The sequence below is a fragment of the Salmo trutta genome, unplaced genomic scaffold (genome assembly GCF_901001165.1).
Source record: "Salmo trutta unplaced genomic scaffold, fSalTru1.1, whole genome shotgun sequence".
In the NCBI taxonomy this organism is placed as follows: Eukaryota; Metazoa; Chordata; class Actinopteri; order Salmoniformes; family Salmonidae; genus Salmo; species Salmo trutta.
The window spans coordinates 9,827-36,186 of NW_021822175.1; the positions used below are offsets into that span (position 1 = coordinate 9,827).

General features: G+C 45.5%; 1 protein-coding gene across 1 annotated transcript; it reads left to right on the forward strand.

Annotated features, from left to right (window-relative positions):
• Positions 1-2,733: 2,733 nt before the first annotated feature.
• Positions 2,734-19,864, forward strand: LOC115180807 (plexin-A1-like; the record flags this gene model as incomplete). Its single annotated transcript, XM_029742957.1, has 5 exons — positions 2,734-2,865; positions 18,538-18,638; positions 18,752-18,875; positions 19,391-19,544; positions 19,688-19,864. Coding segments are annotated over 5 exons (615 nt in total), but the record flags the coding sequence as incomplete, so codon positions are not given.
• Between the last annotated feature and the right edge of the window lie 6,496 nt (positions 19,865-26,360).

The following is a 26,360-nucleotide window of genomic DNA, read 5'->3' on the forward strand; positions in this document are numbered from 1 at the left end:
TATTTGGGTTACTACATGATACAAAGAAAAAGTCCCTAGCGGACGAAGCTGATATGACAGCTTGGTAGACAAAGGAAAGGGGTGGGGACTGAGAAAGAGCGGGAAAGACAAAATGGATTCACTACACACAGTTTAATTATATTCATTAAAATGCTAATCCTTTGCACGTGAACGGCCACTCATTCGAGATTAATTGCAATGTATATATTTACACCCGTATATCGTTTTTGGAATTGCCGGTCAGTCTGCTGGAGAGTCAGTTCATCAGAGAGTCTCTGGTCAACTTCCCCATAATCACAATGTCTTTAGTGGTTGTAGCTTTCTACGCGGCTCTGGATAGTGTCTGTTGTAATGGATACGTCAGGCGTACCATGTTCTTAGAATAGATGCTTCCGTGGTTGTCGGTATTCTCGTACTAGACTTACGTAATTTCTAGCTGCAGACTAGTAATTATACGTCTAAGATTTGCTCTTATTCTGAAGTGATCGATAGTCTCAGAGTTTAACCATTTCCAGCCGTGTAGCCAAAACTATAGCTGTATGGTCTAACGATCTATAGAATTGTAGCCCTTCCAACGTGGGGACTTTGTCCCGGCGTTCTCTGACTTAATGTACATTTTGTAGGAAGTGGGTTTTATATTCGGGGCGGTTCTATGACGCCTGATGTAATGTCTGGGCTCACAGGGGCGTGGCCACTGACTAGTTAAAACTTTATAACTAAACAAGTATCTCATTTAGAAGGCCAACGTGACATTACATCTTCTCAGAAATAGTTTCATATTCAATCATATATTTTCACAATATTTAGATGTAAACCTGACAGCTGGGAAATGTCCACTTTAAGAGATACAGTTATGTGTGTTTCCTGTCCTTCATGAGATCACCAAATGAAACACACTAGACATGACTGTCCCTTAAGTGTCCATGGACCACTCCCACATTCTCAAAAATAGAAATATTGTTTAGTTCTCCCATTTTGGGGATTAGGAGTTTTATTCTGGTAGACTCTCTCTCTCAATACTGCATGGCAGTTTCTACCAGGTATTTATGACCGTTGTAAAACCTGACTTGGGAGAGAGAGAAAGTGAGAAGGGGGGTTCACGATATACACCCAAAAGGCCGCGTCGTGACACATTATTACTCTATTATTACAAATGTACAATAAAATACTACAATATTACAATGTGTGTGTGTAGAGTGAGTGTGTTAGAGTGTGTGTGCGTGTGTGTGTCCCTTACTCAGGCCATGTTGTGCCGTGAGGTGTTGTTTTATCAGTTTGTTTGTGGTGGGGTGGTGCTCCGGGTCCGGGTCTGGGTCTGGGTCTGGTGGAGGTGATGGTAGTACTGGTGTCATCGGGCCCAGCCAGGTAATATCCTCCCTGGTGCCCAGGCAGAGTGATAGAGAGAAGGCAGGCCATTAATCAAGCTGACCTGGGCCGTGGACCGAGTACATCATTAGAGCCTGAAATACAAGGGAACAGGGAGGTCACACTCCCCCGACCTCACATCAACATCAAATGGTGTGTGTGGGGGGTGGCAGCTGTTGTTATTGTCCAAGTACCAGTTGATTTAGCACATTAGTCTCCCCTAACCAAGCCCTCCCCTTGAAATAGGGGTAGAAAGACCCAGTGCTGTGTGTTAGCTAAATGCCTGTATTATCCACTAGACCCTGAGCAGGGAGACTGCAGTGTTTGGTGATGATAGCTATAGTCAGGAAGGCAGGTCTCCAGTGGGACATAACAGACTCAGGAAGGAGACCGGCAGGCTGTTGCACTCTAAGGACAAACCCAACAGTAAATAGTCAGTAATAGATGCTGCTTCTGCTGCTAGCCCCTGGCAACCAGTCAAACACATGAAAGGGCAACACAACTCTGATTGATTATTATTATTATACAAAGAGCTTCTACTGTACAGGAAGGCAATTCTGGAGGCAGAATAGTTGAATATGTATTTGACCTTTGTTTTGGTATTTTGAGTACCTGGTTCGACGTAGGTCATTCTTATGCATCAGCCATTACAATGCTCAGATCATTATTTTGTAATAACAACAACATGGTCAAACTGAGACTTAGTTGTGCAGAAATGGAACAGTAGGTCAGGACAGGGTATGTGTGTGTCTGTGCATTTGTTTGTGTGTGTGTTTGAGAAGAGAGAGAGCTTGAGTGTGTATGTGTGTGTGTGTGGACGTGTTTAACTATTCTGTGTGTGTGTGTGTGTGTGTGTGTGTGTGTGGACGTGTTTAACTATTCTGTGTGTGTGTGTGTGTGTGTGTGTGTGTGTGTGTGTGTGTGTGTGTGTGTGTGTGTGTGTGTGTGTGTGTGTGTGTGTGGTGTGTGTGTGTGTGTGTGTGTGTGAGAGAGAAAGAGAGGAGAGTTTTCTCTCTCTGTAGTTTGGGGGGCAGAGTGCAGCAGCAGCAGCAGCAGCAGCGTGTGGAGTTGTCTGATGATTTATGGTTGTGGAGCAGAAATGGACTGTCAGATTTACAGAGGCCTTTGGTTTCCTTTATGTTGTGGCTGGGATGCTCCACAGTGCTCTATCATTCTGTCACTAACATTACACACAATCCACTTTATTTGACAAGTCTCACCATTACAGAGACTACCTGCCATACTTCACTTTCTACCTGTTCTGCCTTCTTCCTATAGCATATGTACAGTAAACGTATGGACCGTAACTTTACTGAACTGACAGCTGTCGGGTGCTGTAAATGTACTGACGACTACTGTGTGTTTCAGATCCTGGTGAACTCTGTCAACCAACCTGCCATGCTGTATGAGAACGTGGCGGTGAGCGAGGGGAGTCCCATCCACAGAGACCTGCTCTTCAGCCCAGACCACCAGCACATCTATGCCCTCACAGACAAACAGGTACAAGCTTGGCACACACACACGCTGTGTAAAAACACACTATCACCAACAAACACTCACATTTACACAAACGTTAAGTGCGCATGTGTGTTTGTGTGGGGGTTTTCTGTGTCAGACACTCCAGCCACTCTTTGTGATTGCTTCCGTTTGATTTCTAGCACTGAGCCAGCCCCCCTGCCCAACCCCCTCTCCCCTCACAAATGTTCCTTCCCCAGTCAGCACCCCTCATCACAGGCAACAGAAAGCACCCCTCTCTGTGATCCCCATTGATGGAATTAGTGTCCAAATCCCCCTCTTAACCAAATCACCAGCGGAAAGAGAAATCTCCCCTCTTCCCCAGTTATTTGTACCCTCTTCTCTTTCTCCTCTTCTCCCTGATCTCTCTGTTCTTTCATGTGGTTTCTCCCCTAAGCTGTAATTGGAGGGCCTCCTCTTGAACACTCATTAAAGACGTTTCCTCCATCATTACTGGGGGCTCCCCCCACCACCCCTCTATTCTTCCTTCCCTTCCCAGCCTCTCTCTCTTTATCAGAATAGAAGAGATGGAATTGGTTAGCAGGGTGATGCGAGATTAGGGGCCACCAAGGCTTACCGCTAAGGATTCATCTCGGGAGTTTAAATTGAAGCGGCTTCTTCAAAATGCCCCCTCTCACTCCTCTGGATTGCTATTTAACACCCCGTGGCCCCCTCTCCCCCTCCCTTCAGCCCCCCTCACCCTCTCCTCCCGGCCCTTCTCTTGATGGCTACGCGGTATTACATTAATATATGTCAGAGCAGAGCTGTATGTGTGTGTTTATGTCTCCTGGCTGCTCTGAGGCATAGTGACATGAGGTGACAGAAGTAAGGACTGTCAAGCTCTTTGACACTGCCTGGCTCTGTGACACTGCCTGGCTCTGTGAAACCGCCTGGCTCTGACACCACCTGGCTCTGACACCACCTGGCTCTGTGACACCGCCTGGCTCTGTGACACCGCCTGGCTCTGTGACACCGCCTGTGTCTGTGACACCGCCTGGCTCTGTGACACCGCCTGGCTCTGTGACACCGCCTGGCTCTGTGACACCGCCTGTGTCTGTGACACCGCCTGGCTCTGTGACACCGCCTGGCTCTGTGACACCGCCTGGCTCTGTGATACCGCCTGGCTCTGTGACACCGCCTGGCTCTGTGACACCGCCTGGCTCTGTGACACTGCCTGGCTCTGTGACACCGCCTGTCTCTGTGACACTGCCTGACTCTCACACTGCCTGGCTCTGTGACACCGCCTGGCTCTGTGACACTGCCTGGCTCTGTGACACCGCCTGTCTCTGTGACACTGCCTGACTCTGACACTGCCTGACTCTGTGACACCGCCTGTCTCTGTGACACCGCCTGGCTCTGTGACACTGCCTGACTCTGTGACACCCTGTGACACTCTATCTGAACAGGGATACGTTTTCCTGATAAGGCCTTACTTACGGGACAGACAGACAGACAGGTTACCGTGCACTCCATCATAACGCCGCCAAGCCTGCAGCCCCCCCCCCCCCCCCCCCACCCCCCCGACATCCCCAGAAACTGATGACTGAATATCAATAGCCATTTTCCATCAAATGATTTGGGAGGCGGGCTCCGTCCAAGCGTGACGGCCTCTGCCACAAAGGCGGCGCCTGTCCTCAGGGGAATATCAGCCGGTGCCGTTTAACCTCCACGTTTGAGGGTTAGAGGAGGAGGAGAAAAATGGAAAATGAGGGGAAAAAAGGAGAGATAGAATAACCATAAAATGTGTGGTGCACAATGCCTGTTATGTTACTTAGTGGATGGTGTATATGAATTAAACCCAGAGCACTATTCAGTACAGCCTGTGTGTATATTCTGCTCTACACACCCCCACTTCCCCGCTCTGTACCGTACACCTCCATGTGTCCTAATTGATAGCATGAATATGAATCTCCTTCCATATGGGGGACAGGCCCTTTACTCTTGCACCAGGGGAAAGCTCTCTTCCTGCATTTGAACATGACAGCTTTATTTATACGTCAGAAAATGTACAGAGCAAGATGAGAACTCTGCATTAGTCATATAGCATCCCCAGAGAGAGTACTTATGGGATACACTGCTGCTTTACATAGTATCTCTCTGTTTTGCACTACATAGTGTATATCTCTGTACTACATAGTATCTCTCTCTGTACTGTTCCCACGGGGGGCCAGCACAGAAAAAAAAAATGTATGAAATGTATGAAATTGTATGAAATGTATGCATTCACTACTGTAAGTCGCTCTGGATAAGAGCGTCTGCTAAATGACTAAAATGTAAATGTAAATGTACTGTCTACATAGTATCTCTCTCTGTAGTGTACTACATAGTATCTCTCTCTGTACTGTACTATATAGTATCTCTCTCTGTACTGTACTACACAGTATCTCTCTCTGTACTGTACTACATAGTTACTCTCTCTGTACTGTACTGTACTGTACTACATAGTACTCTATCTGTACTGTACTGTACTCCATAGTATCTCTCTCTCTGTACTGTACTACATAGTATCTCTCGCTCTGTACTGTACTGTACTACATAGTATCTCCCTTTGTGCACATACTATATAGTATCTCTCTGTACTGTACTGTACTATACTACATAGTATCTGTCTCTGTACTGTACTACATAGTATCTCTCTCTTTACTGTACGACATAGTATATCTCTCTGTACTGTACTACATAGTATCTCTCTGTACTGTACTGTGCTGTACATTGGCTGGCCTTATATTCAGATGCAGAAAACTGCCCCTGCCATATCAGTATGTAGTCTATGTTATTTCCCCAGCCACTGACCACCCTCTCTCTATCTGTGACACTTTACAGTAGCTTTCCTACAGATAGAGAGTGATAAGAGATCCAGTGGAAATGCAGTGTTAGATGATGTTACTGTCTCATGTTATCTTATCTCTGCTACCGTAACGACCACAACAGTGCCATAGCTCCAGCACAGACACACACGCTATAGTTTGACTCGCTGCAGTTTCCCAGCAATTACAGCTAATCGACTTCCATGTGTCTAAATCTTTAAAGGAAAGATGGGCTGTAATTGATACAAATGGATTCCATTTGAGTGGCCTTGACATAGAGTTCAATCACTACATGGCCAAGTCCAAGCAGCGATGTTAAACATGAAACCTCTCTCTCTCTCTCTCTCTCTCTCTCTCTCTCTCTCTCTCTCTCTCTCTCTCTCTCTCTCTCACGCTCTGTCTCCACCACAGCCAGAGCTTTAGCCAGAGCTAAACCCTGGACACAACCAATACATGGGACATGTCATTTAAAGCCTCTTTAACAATACCCAACATTCAACCCTCTAGAGGGAAACAGCTTTTAAGAAGTGGCCGATACACACATTCAGCAATGCTGTGAGGGTTAGGTAGTGTGTGAAGGGAGGTCTTTCCCTGGGTGGCTGCAGTAGTTATGTCCTCTGTGGTGTAGCTGTGTTAGCTGGGAGGAGTAGGGGATTACTGAGCCTAACTGCTCTACTGCACAGCTGGAGCAGAGGACCATTAGCACACTGACTCCACTTAGTTACTGTATATAGTATCCCCCTTCCCTTAGTACTGCAGCTAGCACCGGTCCCAGAGAAGCTGACCCCGTGCCCTACGCTTCTCCCCAATCACCAACAGTGTGCAGGAAAACACACACACATTCCCTTACTACACTGGCTACAGCAGCGCAAGAGGAAACATCTCATAGTCTACATGGAGATGTGTTTTGTCTTATAAATACGATTACCATTATGTGTGACTTCCATCACCACTGGTCCTAGGATTTATTAACACAAGGCTGTGTATGATAGATGAGCATGGATGGCGCACTGGTATATCACCTACAGTACCAGTCAAAAGTTTGGACACGCCTACTCATTCAAGGGTTTTTCTTTATTTTGTACTATTTTCTACAGAATAATAGTGAAGACATCAAAACTGCGGTCCAACTCATCCCAAACCATCTCAATTGGGTTGAGGTCGGGTGATTGTGGAGGCCAGGTCATCTGATGCAGCACTCCATCACTCTCCTTCAAATAGCCCTTACACAGCCTGGAGGTGTGTTGGGTCATTGTCCCGTTGAAAATCAAATGATAGTCCTACTAAGAGCAAACCAGAAGGGATGGTGTATCACTGCAGAATGCTGTGGTAGCCATGCTGGTAAAGTCTGCCTTAAATTCTAAATAAATCACACAGTGTCACTAGCAAAGCACCCCCATACCATCACACCTCCTCCTCCATGCTTCACGGTGGGAACCACACATGCAGAAATCATCATCATCATCTGTTCACCTACTCTGTGTCTCACAAAGACACAGAGGTTGGAACCAAAAACTCCAATTTAGACTCATCAGACCAAAGGACAGATTTCTACCGGTTTAATGTCCATTGCTCGTCTTTCTTGGCCAAAGCAAGTCTCTTCTTCTTATTGATGTCCTTTAGTAGTGGTTTCTTTGCAGCAATTCGACCATGAAGGCCTGATTCACACAGTCTCCTCTGAACAGTTGATGTTGAGATGTGTCTGTTTCTTGAACTCTGTGAAGCATTTATTTGGGCTGCAATTTCTGAAGCTGGTAACTCTAATGAACTTATCCTATGCAGCAGAGGTAACTATGGGTCTTTCTTTCCTGTGGCGGTCCTCATGAGAGCCAGTTTCATCAAAGCGTTTGATGGTTTTTGCGACTGCACTTCAAGAAACGTTGAAAGTTCTTGAAATTTAACAAAGCACACGTTAATTGAAATGCATTCCAGGTGACTACCTCATGAAGCTGGTTGAGAGAAAGCCAAGAGTGTGCAAAGCTGTCATCAAGGGAAAGGGTGGCTACTTTGAAGAATCTCAAATATAACATATATTTTGATTTGTTTAACAGTTTTTTGTGACTACATGATTCCATATGTGTTATTTCATAGTTGTGATGTCTTCACTATTATTCTACAATGTGGAAAATAGTCAAAATAAAGAAAAACCCTTGAATGAGTAGGGTTTTAACTTTTGACTGGTACTGTATGTCATTTAGATGTCCATTCATGTTAAGGTGTTGTATGGATGTTCATGTAGGGATGGCCTTCTCTCCTCACACTGAGGCTATTCCCTGGCCATAGCTTCGTTCCTGGGTTGTCAGATGAGACACCACCCCCTAGGGTCTAGTTCAACCACTTCCTGCCTCCACTCTTGCTTCTGGCTCACCACACAGTGGCGCGCATATACACCGACATGCACTCTCTGGTGTGTATTTTCCTATCTCTGCTGTATACAGTATATCGGCAAAGCAGATCACATTTGACTGATGTTAGCATCTGAGCAGGCGGCAGTGGCAGACAGAATACTGAATGTGTCTGGGATTCAGAGCCAGACCAGCTTTTCCCTCTGCTCCCTCTCTCTCGCACACACGTATAAAAAGAGTGATGAGGAGAGGTGGGGAAATTAATTGGTTTGAAGAGATCTCTCTCTTTCTCTCACTACCGTCATCTCCTCTTTTAAAGCCTCTGCCTCCACCTGGTGAAGGAGTCAATGGGCCCCGTGCCCCTGTGGTCGGCAGAACAGAGAGGGGAGCGTCTCTCTTATCTCTCCCTCTCCCGCTCCCTCTCCCCCCTCTCTAGGGCTCCCTCTCTCTCCTTCTCTCAAAGGCCCATCCTAAGAGGAGAGTAGGATGAAAGCTGAGTGATGGCATTCTCTCAGAAACAGCAGCCTGCTAAAGAGATGGGCTCAGACAGGAGCTTACCCCAGCTGTGGAATGGAGTTTTACACTTAAGCCAAAAATCACCAGGATCTTTGCATACAGCACTCACTGAGCTACAAAACAATGGTTTTAGACTTGGGATTTGTTGACAGTATCCAACCTGAGAAAGGGCTTTGGCTGTCACCAGATACGAATGGACATTATCTCCTTCTGTCTGTCTTTTTCTCAGAGATATTTACAGTGCATTCGGAATGTATTCAGACCTCTTGACTTTTTCCACATTTTGTTACGTTACAGCCTTATTCTAAAATGGATTAAATCGTTTTTTTCCCCCTCATCCATCTACACACAATACCCCATAATGACAAAGCAATAACAGGTTTTTAGACATTTTTGCCACATTTATAAAGAAAAAAACTGAAATATCACATTTACATAAGTATTCAGACCCTTTGATCAGTACTTTGTTGAAGCACCTTTGGCAGCGATTACAGCCTCGAGTCTTCTTGGGTATGACGCTACAAGCTTGGCACACCTGTATTTGGGGAGTTTCTCTCATTCTGCTCTGCAGATCCTCTCAAGCTCTGTCAGGTTGGATGGGGAGCGACGCTGCACAGATATTTTCAGGTCTCTCCAGAGATGTTCGATCGGGTTCAAGTCCGGACTCTGACTGGGCCATTCAAGGACATTCAGAGACTTGTCCTGAAACCAGTCCTGCTTTGTCTTGGTTGTGTACTTAGGGTCGTTGTCCTGTTGGAAGGTGAACCTTCGCCCCCAGTTTGAGGTCCTGAGCGCTCTAGGGCAGGTTTTCATCAAGGATCTCTCTGTATTTTGCTCCGTTCATCTTTCCCTCGATCCTTACTAGTCTCCCAGCACCTGCCGCTGAAAAACATCCCCACAGGATGGTGCCAGGTTTCCTCCAGACGTGACGCTTGGCATTCAGGCCAAAGAGTTCAATCTTGGTTTCATCAGACCAGAGAATCTTGTTTCTCATGGTCTGAGAGTCTTTAGGTGCCTTTTGGCAAACTTCAAGCGGGCTGTCATGTGCCTTTTACTGAGGAGTGGCTATCGTCTGGCCACGCTACCATAAAGGCCTGATTGGTGGAGTGCTGCAGAGATGGTTGTCCTTCTGGAAGGTTCTCCCATCTCCACAGAGGAACTCTGGAGCTCTGTCAGAGTGACCATCGGGTTCTTGGTCACCTTCCTGACCAAGACCCTCCCCTCCGATTGCTCAGTTTGGCCGGGCGGCCAGCTGTAGGGAGAGTCTTGGTGGTTCCAAAGATGATGGAGGCCACTGTGTTCTTGGGGACCTTCAATGCTGCAGACATGTTTTGGTACCCTTCCACAGATCTGTGCCTCGACACAATCCTGTCTCAGAGCTCTACGGACAATTCCTTCGACCTCGTGGCTTGGTTGACATGCACTCTCAACTGTGGGACCTTATATAGACAGGTGTGCCTTTCCAAATCATGTCCAATCAATTGAATTTACCACAGGTGGACTCCAATCAAGTTGTAGAAACATCTCAAGGATGATCAATGGAAACAGGATGCACCTGATCTCAATTTTGAGTCTCATAGCAAAGGGTCTGAATACTTATGTAAATAAGGAGTTTCTGTTTTTTTATTTTTAATACATTTACTAAAAAAATTATGGGGTTTTGTGTGTAGATTGGTGAGGATATGTTTTTATTTTATCCATTTTAGAATAAGGCTGTAACGTAATAAAATGTGGAAAAAGTCATGTGTCTGAATACTTTCCGAAGGCACTGTACTTAGGAAATGTAGCCTTCTTCAACATATCGGATTCACATACTGCTGTTACCGAAGATAGAACGTGATACACAACAGTATTGTTATAACTTCTCCTGACAACTGAGAAGCATGGAGTTACAGGGAACATGTGTTGTTCCCAGGCACTGAGAATGCATCCCAAACGGCACCCTATTCCCTATATAGTGCACTACTTTTGAATAGGGCCCTGGTCAAAAGTATTGCACTATATAGGGAATAGGGTGCCGTTTGAGACACAACCTGAGGTGAAGTTGTGGAGTAGATAATGCAACAGTTTCCCAGTAGACAGCCCTGGTCTTGTCTTGGTTTAGTCTCAGAGCAGCTGGAGGGGATTGTTCTCCCTTAGCTCCCTTGGTGTTGAGATAGGAAATGCCTATCTATTCATCATAGGGGACGGAAGTATATCTAATCAATGTGAATAATATTAGTCTCATCGTCTCATACATCATCTTGTCTCCTGAGGGTGTTCAGCAGGTGTGATGGATGACCAGTAGAGCATGACATGTCATCTTCCCATACTGTAAATGACCTGATGGTGGGGTTGTGTTTTACCTTTTTAATGTGACCTCATAATCAACCAACAGGGCCTTAATCTCACTCTGTTTGCCCTACTAGTGTCCTGCAGGGACACGGTTCCAGATAAATCTGCTTCAGACGGGTGTATAAACCATTCTCCTGCGCCGTGTGTAATCATTGTGCGTTCAGGAGAGTAAGGTTCGGTCGGCGGGGGTGAGAGACGAGCGAGAGAAGCACTCTGTTTGTCCTACCTATCCCCTCCTGCCTTTTCTCCATTTGTCTCTCCTCATTGGATAATAGAAATGCCAGTGTGGAAGGCTAGTGTTGTGCCTCAAACATCAAAAACTCAATTTCCCAAACTGACAGAATCATTTACCATTCCCCATATTCACAAGCAGTTAATTAAAAGTTCCAGGTAGCCCATCGTACTACATCTCCCCACTGTAAATGCTGGGACCGGAGAAAAACATAAAACTGTCCGTTTAACTTCAAGGAGAGAAATTTCGATTAACGTGCGTTGGATTTATACACGGAAGCTCCTCTCGCTGTTGTTCTGACAATAAAGACACGGAGAGGAGAACTAGGTGCATCCGTAAAGTTTAATCTCCTACATCTTTGGAAATACAGACAGATTAGCCCAGGAGTAAAGTTTTCTCGGGAGAAGATCGATGAATGCACTGTATATTAAGTCATCCTTGACCTCAACTGTCATGTAGATGGTCTTGTTTTCTAATTGACAGTATATATGTATGGATTAAGTGGATCATGATCCGTAATCAATGGATGTTCTGACTGATGTCATGCTACAGGATATGTTTATCGTGGAGATGGTTATCTATCCTCTACTATAGCTGAATAGATGTCCATGGTAAGGTCAGGTGATGTCAGCAGTGTAAAACGGTAACATAATGTGACTCATTGGTTGTAATTGGCCGTCGCAGTGCTTACATAGACAGAATCAACTGCTGTAATGAAGAGAAAATGGCCCTGGTGGTATTGATTTTGGTACAGTAGAGTACAGTGGAGAAACCTTAGCCCTGCTCTGTCGTGTTAGGTGCAGAGTTAGTATGATAATGTGTGTTCTATCGTGTTAGGTGCAGAGTTAGTATGATAATGTGTGTTCTATCGTGTTAGGTGCAGAGTTAGTATGATAATGTGTGTTCTATCGTGTTAGGTGCAGAGTTAGTATGATAATGTGTGTTCTATCGTGTTAGGTGCAGAGTTAGTATGATAATGTGTGTTCTATCGTGTTAGGTGCAGAGTTAGAATGATAATGTGTGTTCTATCGTGTTAGGTGCAGAGTTAGAATGATAATGTGTGTTCTGTCGTGTTAGGTGCAGAGTTAGAATGATAATGTGTGTTCTATCGTGTTAGGTGCAGAGTTAGTATGATAATGTGTGTTCTATCGTGTTAGGTGCAGAGTTAGAATGATAATGTGTGTTCTATCGTGTTAGGTGCAGAGTTAGTATGATAATGTGTGTTCTGTCGTGTTAGGTGCAGAGTTAGTATGATAATGTGTGTTCTATCGTGTTAGGTGCAGAGTTAGTATGATAATGTGTGTTCTATCGTGTTAGGTGCAGAGTTAGAATGATAATGTGTGTTCTGTCATGTTAGGTGCAGAGTTAGAATGATAATGTGTGTTCTATCGTGTTAGGTGCAGAGTTAGTATGATAATGTGTGTTCTATCGTGTTAGGTGCAGAGTTAGTATGATAATATGTGTTCTATCGTGTTAGGTGCAGAGTTAGTATGATAATGTGTGTTTTATCATGTTAGGTGCAGAGTTAGTATGATAATGTGTGTTCTATCGTGTTAGGTGCAGAGTTAGTATGATAATGTGTGTTCTGTCATGTTAGGTGCAGAGTTAGAATGATAATGTGTGTTCTGTCATGTTAGGTGCAGAGTTAGAATGATAATGTGTGTTCTGTCGTGTTAGGTGCAGAGTTAGTATGATAATGTGTGTTCTATCGTGTTAGGTGCAGAGTTAGTATGATAATGTGTGTTCTATCGTGTTAGGTGCAGAGTTAGTATGATAATGTGTGTTCTATCGTGTTAGGTGCAGAGTTAGTATGATAATGTGTGTTCTGTCATGTTAGGTGCAGAGTTAGAATGATAATGTGTGTTCTATCATGTTAGGTGCAGAGTTAGTATGATAATGTGTGTTCTATCATGTTAGGTGCAGAGTTAGAATGATAATGTGTGTTCTATCATGTTAGGTGCAGAGTTAGAATGATAATGTGTGTTCTATCGTGTTAGGTGCAGAGTTAGAATGATAATGTGTGATTTTGGAGAAAAAAATATTCTTCCATCTATGAGCTTCCTCGAGGAACAGACATATTGTTTGCCTCCAATGCTCTAGAACTTTCTTGCGGAATAGCTGGGACATCATCACTAACCCAAAGCTCAGCTTGGTCAGCCCAGCCTCCTTTAAACAACCACTATCTGGTTTTGTTGCTATGGTAACATGCGGTGGGGCATAGCTCCTGCTGTTGTACAATACAGTAGCATCTCTTCCTCCACTTAGTCCTTTAAATGTTTTCATTTTGATGAAGAGGGGTGAAGCTACTGAACATGGTGCAGGCCAGGAAGGTGTATTGAGCTGAGCGGTTAAAGCTTGTTAGAGCAGTAACTAGGTGTCCTCGCTGGAGCTAAAACGTCCCTCCTCACTGAAGTATGAAGCTAAAACTTCCCTCCTTAACCTCCTCCTAGCACTTAGCTCTACTCCTCTACCAGGAGTGTTCAGTCAGGACCCTCACCTCCAAACATCTTGTCTGCATCCGGATACACTCTTATGGGTGTATAAAAGACCACAAATCGGATTGAAATGTTTATTGGCATGGAGGGTGTCTTCACGAGGAGTGATTGAGGCTGAAGCTCAATGATGACAAGCAAATGACTGCTTGTGGATGTCGTTCATTCAGTACACTCTTAGAAAAAAAGGTGCTACCTAAAAGGGTTCTTTGGCTGTCCCCATAGGAGAACACTTTGAAGAACTGTTTTTGGTTCCATGTAGAACTCTTTTGGTTCCAAGTAGAACCATTTTGGGTTCCATGTAGAACTATTTTGGATCCAAGTAGAACCATTTTGGGTTCCATGTAGGACTCTTTTGGTTCCAAGTAGAACCATGTTGGGTTCCATGTAGAACTATTTTGGTTCCAAGTAGAACCATTTTGGGTTCCATGTAGAATTTTTTGATTCCAAGTAGAACCATTTTGGGTTAGATGTAGAACTCTTTTGGTTCCAAGTAGAACCATTTGGGTTCCATGTAGAACTCTTTCCACAGAAGATTATACATGGAACACAAAAAGGTTCTACCTGGTACCAAAAAGGGTTTTACCTGGAACCAAAAAGGGTAATTCTATGGGGACAGCTGAAGAACCCTTTTGGAACCTTTTTTTCTAACATGCTGACCACACCGCTCGCGTCGCGTGCTTCAACGAGTGTCTGCGTAGCCAGGCGCTAAAATAGAAGTACATTTGTGATGCTTGACACGCTTCAAGTCCCGCCTCTCCCATCTCCTAATTGGGTTTTTGGAGCACATACCCACGTGCCATCTCCTCATTGGGTTTTAGGAGCATATGCCCACGTGGGTGATTGATAGATGAACTGAGGTCCACACTCCAATCCAGTTGGTAGTGGTAAAGCACCTTAAAGTTGGTTGCCAACCGCCATATAAAGTCCACAGAAGAAGAAGAAGAAGAAGCCTGAACAAACTTTTACTATTTTATCTGTGGATTCATTGTCAGAGTAGAGGACCTTGTGCATTTCAGGTAAAAGAACAACCCAATGTTTATATCCCAGGACAAATTAACTAGCAACAGCAAGCTAGCTAGCTAAATTGCCATAAATGTTTAATGCTTTTAACCTGTCCCCAAATGAATATGGTTGGTTCAGAGTTCGTTTTGATATTTCAACATGCGCGCGAGCGGTCTGGTCAGCATGTAAGAGTGTAAGTTCTGACCAGTGGTAGAAAGGAATGCACCAAGTCACCTGCCTGTTTGGTCAGTGGCGTGTGAGGCAGATTTTGTGTGAGAGTGTGCTGGTCCTCTCTTTGTCCTCTGTGAGAATGTGGTGGCCGCCATCAAGAGCGCAGCACAGGTGACAGTGCTGCATGGCATTTGGGCCCTCTCTCTCTCTCCCCTCTCTCTCTCTCTCTCTCCTCTCCTCTCTCTCTCTCTCTCTCTCTCTCTCTCTCTCTCCGCTCTCTCCCTCTCTCTCAAAGCTGTGTCTGTGTCAGTGGCTGTGATGTATGGCCTCATTTGCCATATTTCTCTCTATGCCCAGCCGAATTCAAGACAGATGACAGGGGAAAAGAATGAAAAAAGCCTCCAGAAGGAAAAGTTTGTTCTTGTGAAATTAAGCCTTGTCGTTTTCGGGGTGGTCAGAGGGATGACCTAATCTGTATGTGTGTGTGACACCATGGGGTTGGTTCTGAAGGGGTGCTAACAGAATGACCTATCCATCACAGTATTGTGCTCTGATAGCACATTCTATTTTGGCGCAAATTACACAGATGGAGCAATTACAGTAGGCCTGCCTAGCCGGGCCCAATGCCGCTGCCCTTATGTGAAATGAAATATCAGAGTCGCAATTACATTTGTGTGTCTCTCTCCCCCCCTCGCTCCCTCCCTCTCTCCCTCCCCCCTAGCTCCCTCCCTCTCTCTCCTTCCCTGCTCCCTCCTTCCCGTGGCTGATTAAGACGTTCTCCATGGTGACCTAAATGAGAGGCTCATTTGTGGCTGTTATTTATATGTAATAAATCCCTCCCCCTGTCGCTGGACCAGAGATGAATGCTCGTATCCTCCTGCTTCTCTGCCTGTAGCAGTAAATAGGCCAGGTGGAATGGGCCATTTTTAATATGAATAGGTGCTCTTAGTAATAGTCTCTGTACATCTTGGTAAGACAAAGGACTCTGGCGGAGAACCTAAGATCTTCCTTCCTATTATTTGCTTTATAAAACTCAGTAATTGAAATGTTCCATTGAAATATTATCTTCCCCTGTATCACCCGACCTATTGAGTAAACTCTATCTGCTATGGCTTTTATGTTTTAATAATATACGGTATGTGTGTCTGGATTTTTCTGCCGGCCTCATCATAATCTTTAGTCACTTTTGTCCAGGGTAATGTAATGACAGCTATTTACTGTTATTGCCTCTGTGGTTATTTGGTGTAATAATGACGTCAGGACTATTTTTTTCAGGACTATCAGAGGCACTGCTATCTCCGTGTATCTGCTTTTGCATGCACTCATGTAGGTAAAATACATTTTTATTCTACCAAGGCCTATACTTAAACAATTATGCCTAAGAACCCAGCCAAACAAGGGCTGTTCTGAGGCCCGAGGCGAAGCCAAGGTAATTCCTGGGTTTGAGGGCGTTATTGCTTTTATAAAACTGTTGCCAGTATATTTATACAAATATGAATGAAATGTTTTCATTCAAAACATTATTTTAATGATTAAGTTCGTTTTTGCATTCTGAAGATATTATCCAAGCGGGCTGGACTTTTAGTTCATTTCTCCTGTTTTGACCCAGTTGTTAATTCTAATCGTTCTATAAATTCAATGATAATGATTTAATAAATGTCCAATAGGCAACAACTATTATTGTTAGTGAGTAGTAGTTGGTGATGTTAATAGTGACGTTTCCATTGATGGCACACGAGTGGAAAAACTTGGCTCTGGCGCTGGTTGGTGACAGCCAGCGCTTGTCTCTACTTTACTGGCACCGGAGAGATCGCATTTGTAAAATGATACATTGTTTCACAGGTCGTAGAGGCAGACAGGTAGGTTTATTCAACCCAAATAGTAACATGGGAAAATAATGTGTAGACTGTTAGTGGTGTGTACGGGAGGCGAAGTCAGGTGCAGGAGAGCAGAGTGTAGTAACAGGCGCGCTTTTAATTCCGGTCCAAAATGAAAGCACATAAGTACATAAACGTGCCCAAAAAACACGGAACATGAACAAAAGTATGGCGCGTGACAAATACCCACATAACATAAAACAATTTCACACAAAGACATAGAGGGGAACAGAGGACTAAATACATTCAGTGTGATTATGGAATGAAAACCAGGTGTGTAATGGAACAAGACAAAACCAATGGATATATGAAAAATGGAGCGGCGATGGCTAGAAAGCCGGTGACGTCGATCACCGACCGCCGACCGAACAAGGAGCCGAGTTCTCTTTTTTCCTGAGGGATTTCCTGCCTGCGGCTGTGGATGGTGGAATTATGACATTAACATGTCATGGTATTTTGCAGGAGTCGACAACTCCCGCATATCAACCAATCAGCATCCAGGATCCAAACGACCCGTTTTATATTTAAGCGATAAGGCACGAGGAGGTGTGCTATATGGCCAATATACCACGGCTAGGGGCTGTTCTTAGACACGACGCAGCGCGGAGTGCCTTGATACAGCCCTTAGCCGTGGTATATTGGCCATATACCACAAACCTCCGAGGTGCCATATTGCTATTATAAACTGGTTACCAACGTAAGTAGAGCAGTAAAAATAAATGTTTTGTCATACCCGTGGTATATGGTCTGATATGCCACGGCTGTCAGCCAATCAGCGTTCAGAGAGAGGTCCAGCTCCATACTAGATTATCTCTCGCTAGTCAATAATTGCAGTCCTCCCAGCAGTGAAGTCCTCAATGGACTCAGATGAAATTGATCCTGTTTGATTTCTGACACTTGATTTAGAAGATGCCTGCGGGTGTAATGTAATACAAGCCCGGTGAGGTGGTGTAGGTTGACTCCTGCTGAATGTGTGGAACCCAACAGGCAGGCAGGCAGCGAGAGAAAGGTGGAGAGAGAGAGACAGAAAGAGAGAGACCGAAAGAGAGAGACAGAAAGAGAGAGACCGAAAGAGAGAGACAGAAAGAAAGGGATGCTGCTCTGGGCGGAAGCAGGTCTGCATACTGTACATGTGCACACACTCTCTCTTCCTCTTCCCTACTGACCCCAGATGTGTTTCTCCCAGTCCTACAGTCTGTAATGTCTCTGCTCAAATTGTTTGGTGCAGTGGAGCTATTTATGTGGATGAATAGAATGCCTATATTCAAGCCCAGTACGATGACAAAGACACAGAACACATACAGGATGTGGAATTGTTGACCTCCAGTCCTGAGTGAAGCAGCTAGAAGTGTGTGAGCTGTGCTTTGTGCTCTCTGAGTGTGACAGGAATAACTGTGGTCAGGGCTGCAGGGTCCCAACAGCTGCATTGTCACGGATTGCCCTCGGACAAACACACACACACGGATGGACGCATGCTCGCTCGCATCCACACATCCAATCACACACACACAAATACACACAGAGGCCCAATAATAGTCTAATATGTTGGTGTCCAGTCAGAGAGGAGACGGTTGCGTTTAGCAGTGCAGGCCTGGGGGTGATTGAGTCCAGGCTGCACGGCTGTCCGTCTGTCACCGACTCGCTACACAGAACACGCAAGCCATGAGCACGACCATAAAGAGACCAGGCCTGAGATGTGTTAGAGACAAGGACTAATCTAAGGTGAACATCTGTTTTTTAGAAAGTAAACTGTACAGTGTGTCTGTTTGTGATGGCGAATGACATGCGTCAACAAAAGACTCAATTCACACTCAGCCAATCCCTCAGTAAACTCTGACACGTTCTATGATGTTAACCGTGTGTATTGTGTGTTTCCAGGTGAGCCGTGTTCCAGTGGAGAGCTGTGAGCAGTACTCCTCCTGCAGCGCCTGTCTGGGGTCAGGAGATCCCCACTGTGGCTGGTGTGTCCTCCACAATGTGTAAGTACTGTATGACCACACGGAGCCGCTCTGACACTGCGTACCTGACATTACTATGTCCTCAACTCCATACTATCAAGTCACCTGAAGAACCAAAATTCTCTCTCTGTCAGGTGTTCCAGGAAGGATCGTTGTGAGAGGGCTGATGAGCCTCAGCGTTTTGCCTCCCGAGTGGAGCAGTGCGTCAAACTCAGTGTCCAGCCTGGAAACATCTCTGTCACCATGTCCGAAGTGCAGGTCACTCACCTGACAATAAATCCTGTGTGTGTGTGTGTGTGTGTGAGTGTGCGCGTGTGCGTGTGTGTGTGTGTGGACGTGTTTAACTATTCTTGTGGGGACCAGAAGTCCCCACAAATTTGACCAACTGGGGACATTTTGTTAGTCCCCACAAGGTCAAATGCTATTTCTAGGGGGTTTAAGGTTAAGGTTACAATTAGTGTTAGGATTAGAATTACGCTAAGGGTCAAGGTTAGGAGCTAGGGTTAGTTTTAGGGTTAGGGTTAGGTTTTTGGGTTAAGGTTAGGATTAGGGTTAGGGTACGGGTTAGGGTTTGGTTTAGGGATAGGAGTTAGGGAAAATAGGATTTTGAACGGAATTGAATTGTGTGTCCCCACATGGTTAGTTGTACAAGACTGTGTGTGTGTGTTTGTGTAGTGTGTATGTGTGTGCGCGTGCGTGCATTTGTGTGACTGAGAGTGTGTGTCCTCACATTGACTTGTCCCTCACACTCTCCTCTCTCTCTGTATTCCTAGCTGGTGCTGCAGGCCCAGAATGTGCCTAACCTTTCGGCAGGGGTCAACTGCTCCTTTGAGGACTACACTGAGACAGAGGGACGCATCTTTGGGGGACGCATTTACTGCCTGTCCCCTTCCACACGAGAGGTCGCCCCCATCACACGCAACCAGGGTGAGACAAGAAGCCACAGCATCCTCATGCTGCTATTTGCTAGTAATACACATCAGTTACACTGTGGGTTAACAAAATAGCATTATTGTATTATTTGTTTGTGTGTAGATTGTGTCATACTGATGTACTGTGACTCTGTCTAGGGGACAAGCGCACTGTGAAGCTGTATCTGAAGTCTAAGGAGACAGGAAAGAAGTTTGCCAGTGTGGACTTTGTCTTCTACAACTGCAGTGTGCACCAATCGTAAGTTCCGTTTTAAGTCAGTGTGTGTGTGTGTGTGTGTGTGTGTGTGTGTGTGTGTGTGTGTGTGTGTGTGTGTGTGTGTGTGTGTGCGTGCGTGCGTGTGTGCGAGAGAAAGAGAAGGAAAAAGAGAGAGAATAAAGAGATGAAAGAGAGAAATGGAGAGAAAAAAAGAGAGAAAAATACTGTATATAGAGAGAGATATCCTCTCCTCTCTGTTCTGTAGCACGTGTTACTGCTGATGAGATCAGACTCTTAATGTAATTTCCTTAATAACTTGGAGCTCCTCTGATTCATTGATAATGTTTTACTACACTGAGTTATGTTACTTTCCATCTGAGATGCATCTCTTTCTTTCCCTCTCTTCCACTCTCCCTCCCTTCATCTACCCCATTCTCTCCACATCCTGCCTTGAGGCTCTCAGACCCTGTTTCTATCCCACTCCCCTAGCTCTGCCTTTCACTAAACATAGATATGGGCCAAAGACCCCCATCTCCCCTCTCACCCTTATCATTTCCCATTCCATTACTATATCTTTCATCTCTCTCTCCCTTCCTCTCTTTTCCTCTCACTTCCTCTCTCATCCCCTTTCCCCTTATTTATCTTCTTTATCTCCTCCCCTCTACCACTCCCCTATCCGCCTCATCCTCTCCCTCCTCCCTCTACCTCCCCTCACCTCCCTCTACCACTCCCCTATCCGCCTCATCCTCTCCCTCCTCCCTCTACCTCCCCTCACCTCCCTCTACCACTCCCCTATCCGCCTCATCCTCTCCCTCCTCCCTCTACCTCCCCTCACCTCCCTCTACCACTCCCCTATCCGCCTCATCCTCTCCCTCCTCCCTCTACCTCCCCTCACCTCCCTCTACCACTCCCCTATCCGCCTCATCCTCTCCCTCCTCCCTCTACCTCCCCTCACCTCCCTCTACCACTCCCCTATCCGCCTCATCCTCTCCCTCCTCCCTCTACCTCCCCTCACCTCCCTCTACCACTCCCCTATCCGCCTCATCCTCTCCCTCCTCCCTCTACCTCCCCTCACCTCCCTCTAACCACTCCCCTATCCGCCTCATCCTCTCCCTCCTCCCTCTACCTCCCCTCACCTCCCTCTACCACTCCCCTATCCGCCTCATCCTCTCCCTCCTCCCTCTACCTCCCCTCACCTCCCTCTACCACTCCCCTATCCGCCTCATCCTCTCCCTCCTCCCTCTACCTCCCCTCACCTCCCTCTACCCCTCCCCTATCCGCCTCATCCTCTCCCTCCTCCCTCTACCTCCCCTCACCTCCCTCTACCACTCCCCTATCCGCCTCATCCTCTCCCTCCTCCCTCTACCTCCCCTCACCTCCCTCTACCACTCCCCTATCCGCCTCATCCTCTCCCTCCTCCCTCTACCTCCCCTCACCTCCCTCTACCACTCCCCTATCCGCCTCATCCTCTCCCTCCTCCCTCTACCTCCCCTCACCTCCCTCTACCCCTCCCCTATCCGCCTCATCCTCTCCCTCCTCCCTCTACCTCCCCTCACCTCCCTCTACCACTCCCCTATCCGCCTCATCCTCTCCCTCCCCTATAACTCTTCCGTCTCCTCTCCCCCTCCTCCCTCTACCTCCCCTCACCTCCCCCTGTCTCTCCCCTATCCCCTCATGCTACCCATCTCTTCCTTTCATGCTCTCCTTCTCTCCTCTCTCCTTCTCTCCTCTCTCCTGTTGGTCCTCTCTCCTGCCGGTCCAGATGTTCTGTCCCCCTCCTCTCTGCTTTTATTTATCAAACAGATTTTTTTTCCTGGCCCCTGCTCTGTGAGCTGCATACATTAGCATAGCAATATTCTCCTAATTAGCTGGCCTGGCGCCCCATTAGAGCTGGACATAATGGAGAACGTATGTAAAGTGTTCACCTGGACCTCTTATCAAGGCCTGGTTCAATGTCTTTGAACCTAGAGGATGTGTGATTATTTATGCGCCTCTGTATGTGTGTGTGTGTGTGTGTGTGTGTGTGTGTGTGTGTGTGTGTGTGTGTGTGTGTGTGTGTGTGTGTGTGACAGGGCTGGTTAAGCACCCCCACGTTTTCTCTCTCCTCTCATTGAATAAGCAGGCGTAGGGAGGTCTTTGATGTGCTGTATGCAACACACTCCCTCGGGACATTACAGTACACTACAGTCTAGTTTTAACAGCCCGGCCTCATCAGCCACACAGAACCCACGCGACCTCCTGACCTACTCCCCTCCTGACCGCTGACCCCAGCGTGTGTAGGCTGCCAACAGGCCGGGTAATAAAGAGCTTTTCCTCAGAGGCGACTGGCATTGTGGGCGGGGAGGGCATGTTATTTGGCAAGGCAAATGATCCCGCCAGGTATTTACATACACAGTAATAATATTGGAGTTTTGCATTAAAAAGACAGCCGGAATAGTTTAATTGAGCGTGTGAGGGACTGAATGCATTTTCAACCTGATGAGGGTAGAGGAAGAGATGGAGAGGGGGATGAAACGAGTAAAAGGATAGATGGATTATGCCCATTGTGTCGGGATTCAGCGTCCAGAGAGCTAAAGGTTTAGCGCCTCAACCAATCCACAATCTCCATTAGAATACGAAAAGAAGGATGTAATGCATGCTGGGATTGGGAGCTCTTGAAGAGAAGGATGTAATGCATGCTGGGATTGGGAGCTCTTGAAGAGAAGGATGTAATGCATGCAGGGATTGGGAGCTCTTGAAGAGAAGGATGTAATGCATGCTGGGATTGGGAGCTCTTGAAGAGAAGGATGTAATGCATGCAGGGATTGGGAGCTCTTGAAGAGAAGGTTGTAATGCATGCAGGGATTGGGAGCTCTTGAAAAGGCCCACTCGTGGAAAGCAGAAAACCCATGGACAGGCTCTCGTCGGAAGGCTGGGTGTTCACGGTATTCCACTAATACTGGACCGGCCTGGTTGGTTGACCACCTGGAGACCTTTCACTGTTGTAACAGGACAAGAACATACGGCTCCAACGTTCTGAGAACATTCTAGCAATGTAAAGAATGGTTTAGATCGGAGGAAGAGGTCTTATTTTGTGGTAACCACTCTCACTTCAATGATCCCAATAGTATTTTCAATCTAACATGGACTTTGTTCTCTGAGCATACTGATCTATCTATCTATCAGAGATCACACTGTAGGTGTTAGGATAGCAAATAGAGAACAGAGAAATTGCCAGGCATCTGATAGATGTTATGAGTTGTTAGATTTGAGATAGAGGAGGGAAGATGAGTTTGTTATTGCCCAGGTTCAGGTGTGATATTACCAGCCAGCAGAGGGTGAGTGATAGGGCTCTGGTCCAGGCATGATGCCACTCTGCCTGGCAGTACTGTGTAATAGTCTGGATCTCTCAATCCCTTTCCACTACCTCTCCTCCCCCTCTTCTCTCATCTACCTCTACCTTTCCTCCTGAACCAGGCAGAACAAAGGAAACAGACTCAGAGTCCCTCAGCCTGTAAGTGTTTATTCACCCAGCTCCTGAATAGGCAGTATTGAAACAGTGAAGCATGTTTGTAATTTAAGCAGAGACAAAGAAAGCTGTAATTGAATATGATAATTATATCAATGTATCTGTCTGTTTGCTGATACCGAAATGAAACACATGTTTACATTGGGAAAGGTCTACTGTAGGTCTGCTGTAATATATATACACTACAGTATTTAGACTTAAAGAAACAGATTCTGTAATATATACACTACAGTATTTAGACTTAAAGAAACAGATTCTGTAATACATATACACTACAGTATGTAAACAGATTCTATATTTGATGAAGTAGTCATATACTGTGTGGTCCTGGGTGGTCTGATTAGCAGCCAGGAAACATTGACTTATTTGCAGTAGCACACTCAGAGCACTGCAGAGACTTCCTGCTGTAGGACATGCAGTAGCTCACTGGGGTGTCTGTGTGTGTCCCTGTACGTCTCTCAGTGTGGTACTGAGAATCAGCAGGGTTCAAAGAGCATTGCCCCCCTCTTCTGTCTGGATCTAGCTGGGATCGATAGACCCAGATGTCTGGAGACTAGGAGGTATTATCCCTTCAGAAGCAAACAAATAGCAGGCTGTTAGCATAGCACAAATCCACCCAGCCAGCCAGCCTCTCTCTCTCTCTCTCTCTCCTCTCTCTCTCTCTCTCTCTCTCTCCCTCTCTCTCTCTGTCACTCTCTCTCTCTCTCTCTCTCTGTCTCTCTCTCTCTCTCTCTCTCTCTGTCACTCTCTCTCTCCCTCTCTCTCCCTCTCTCTCCCTCTCTCTCTTTCTCTCCCTCCCTCCCCATAGAAACACACATACAGGAATCGATTATAGACTTTATCCCGTAGGGCGAGGATGGTGGTGGGTCCTGCTTATTATAGTAGTCTGTAGCTCTGCTACACATGCCTCATTCAGTCACTGGAATATGGGGGTAGGAGGCAAGTTAAAGGGCTTTGTAGAACTCATAAAGATTTTTGAGAAATCAATGTGTTTATACAGCTATAACAACCTTGTTGAGGCTGCTGGTAATCCATGTTCATTTATGCTTTCTGAACTAAGGAAAAGGGAGTCTGCAGTAAAATCTGGCTTATTTGGGCCTTGCAGCTTATTGGAATATAAACGTTTGAACATGTTGAATAGGCAGGAGGAGTATATGTCTCTAGTCATTTTCCCCTCTATAGTTATTTTACTGTCAGTTGAAGACATGGTATCTGGAAGAGGAAAACATTGCTCTGTTCTGCTCTGCTCACGCCTATCAGTGGTTTACGCAGATGCTTCAATGTGCTTTAGCCTTTGACCTTGCGCTCCTACCACACTATACTGTTGGCTCTGAGGTGCAATAATCACATGGAGACATACTGACACATTCTTCCTGAAGTTACTCTATCGAAGGGACTTTAATAGTTTGAGGTAGATGACCCAGGAGCCTCAGAGGCAACGGTTGGTCCTGGACATCTATTCTACAGGCTGATTGGTCAATTAACTGAGTCACATGTTTCATTAAGGAGCTTGTCGTATCCTGGAGGGCTGTGTTGTATTCTAATGTTGCTTCGAAATGAGCGTTAAACTTAACTTAAACTTAACTTAAACTTAACTTAAACTTAACTTAAACTTAAACTTAACTTAAACTTAACTTAAACTTAACTTAATTGGACAAATCACCAGCAGAATGGATCTTAATGAGTTTGTAAACTAGTAGTAAGAGCCTACCCTGAAGTGTTGTTTTTGTTGTGTGAAAAACCTTGCCGTCAAGTTTTGATTCGAAAGAGGCTGATCGTTCTGAGAGTGAAATAATATAATACAATCATGTTGTGTTTGTGTTTCTAGTACAGTCAATCAATGAATTTTACTGCTGTAACTCTACAATTTAACCAAGCCAATTCCTGAAACAATATAGTGTGTTCCTTCTGTGTGTGTGTGTGTGTGTGTGTATCATACAGTCATGCAGTTGTTGATGTGTGTGTGTGTATCATACAGTCATGTAGTTGTTGATGTGTGTGTGTATCATACAGTCATTGATGTGTGTGTGTGTATCATACAGTCATGTAGTTGTTGATGTGTGTGTGTATCATACAGTCATTGATGTGTGTGTGTATCATACAGTCATGTAGTTGTTGATGTGTGTGTGTGTATCATACAGTCATGTAGTTGTTGATGTGTGTATCATACAGTCGTTGATGGGTGTGTGTGTGTGTGTGTGTATCATACAGTCATTGATGTGTGTGTGTGTATCATACAGTCGTTGATGTGTGTGTGTGTATCATACAGTCGTTGATGGGCGTGTGTGTGTGTGTATCATACAGTCGTTGATGGGTGTGTGTGTATCATACAGTCGTTGATGTGTATGTGTGTGTGTGTGTGAATCATACAATCGTTGATGGGTGTGTGTGTGTGTGTGTATCATACAGTCGTTGATGGGTGTGTGTATCATACAGTCGTTGATGGGTGTGTGTGTGTGTGTGTATCATACAGTCGTCGATGTGTATGTGATGTGTGTGTGTGTATCATACAGTCGTTGATGTGTGTGTGTGTGTGTGTGTGTGTGTGTGTATCATACAGTCGTCGATGTGTGTGTGTGTGTGTGTATCATACAGTCGTCGGTGTGTGTGTGTGTGTGTATCATACAATTGTTGATGTGTGTGTGTGTATCATACAATTGTTGATGTGTGTGTGTGTATCATACAGTCGTTGATGTGTATGTGTGTGTGTATCATACAGTCGTCTATGTGTGTGTGCATCATACAGTCGTCGATGTGTATGTGTGTGTGTATCATACAGTCGTTGATATGTGTGTGTATCATACAGTCGTTGATGTGTGTGTGTGTATCATACAGTCGTTGATGTGTGTGTGTGTATCATACAGTCGTTGATGTGTGTGTGTGTATCATACAGTCGTTGATGTGTCTGTGTATCATACAGTCGTTGATGTGTGTGTGTATCATACAGTCGTTGATGTGTGTGTGTGTATCATACAGTCGTTGATGTGTGTGTGTATCATACAGTCGTTGATGTGTGTGTGTGTATCATACAGTCGTTGATGTGTGTGTGTATCATACAGTCGTTGATGTGTGTGTGTGTATCATACAGTCGTTGATGTGTGTTGATG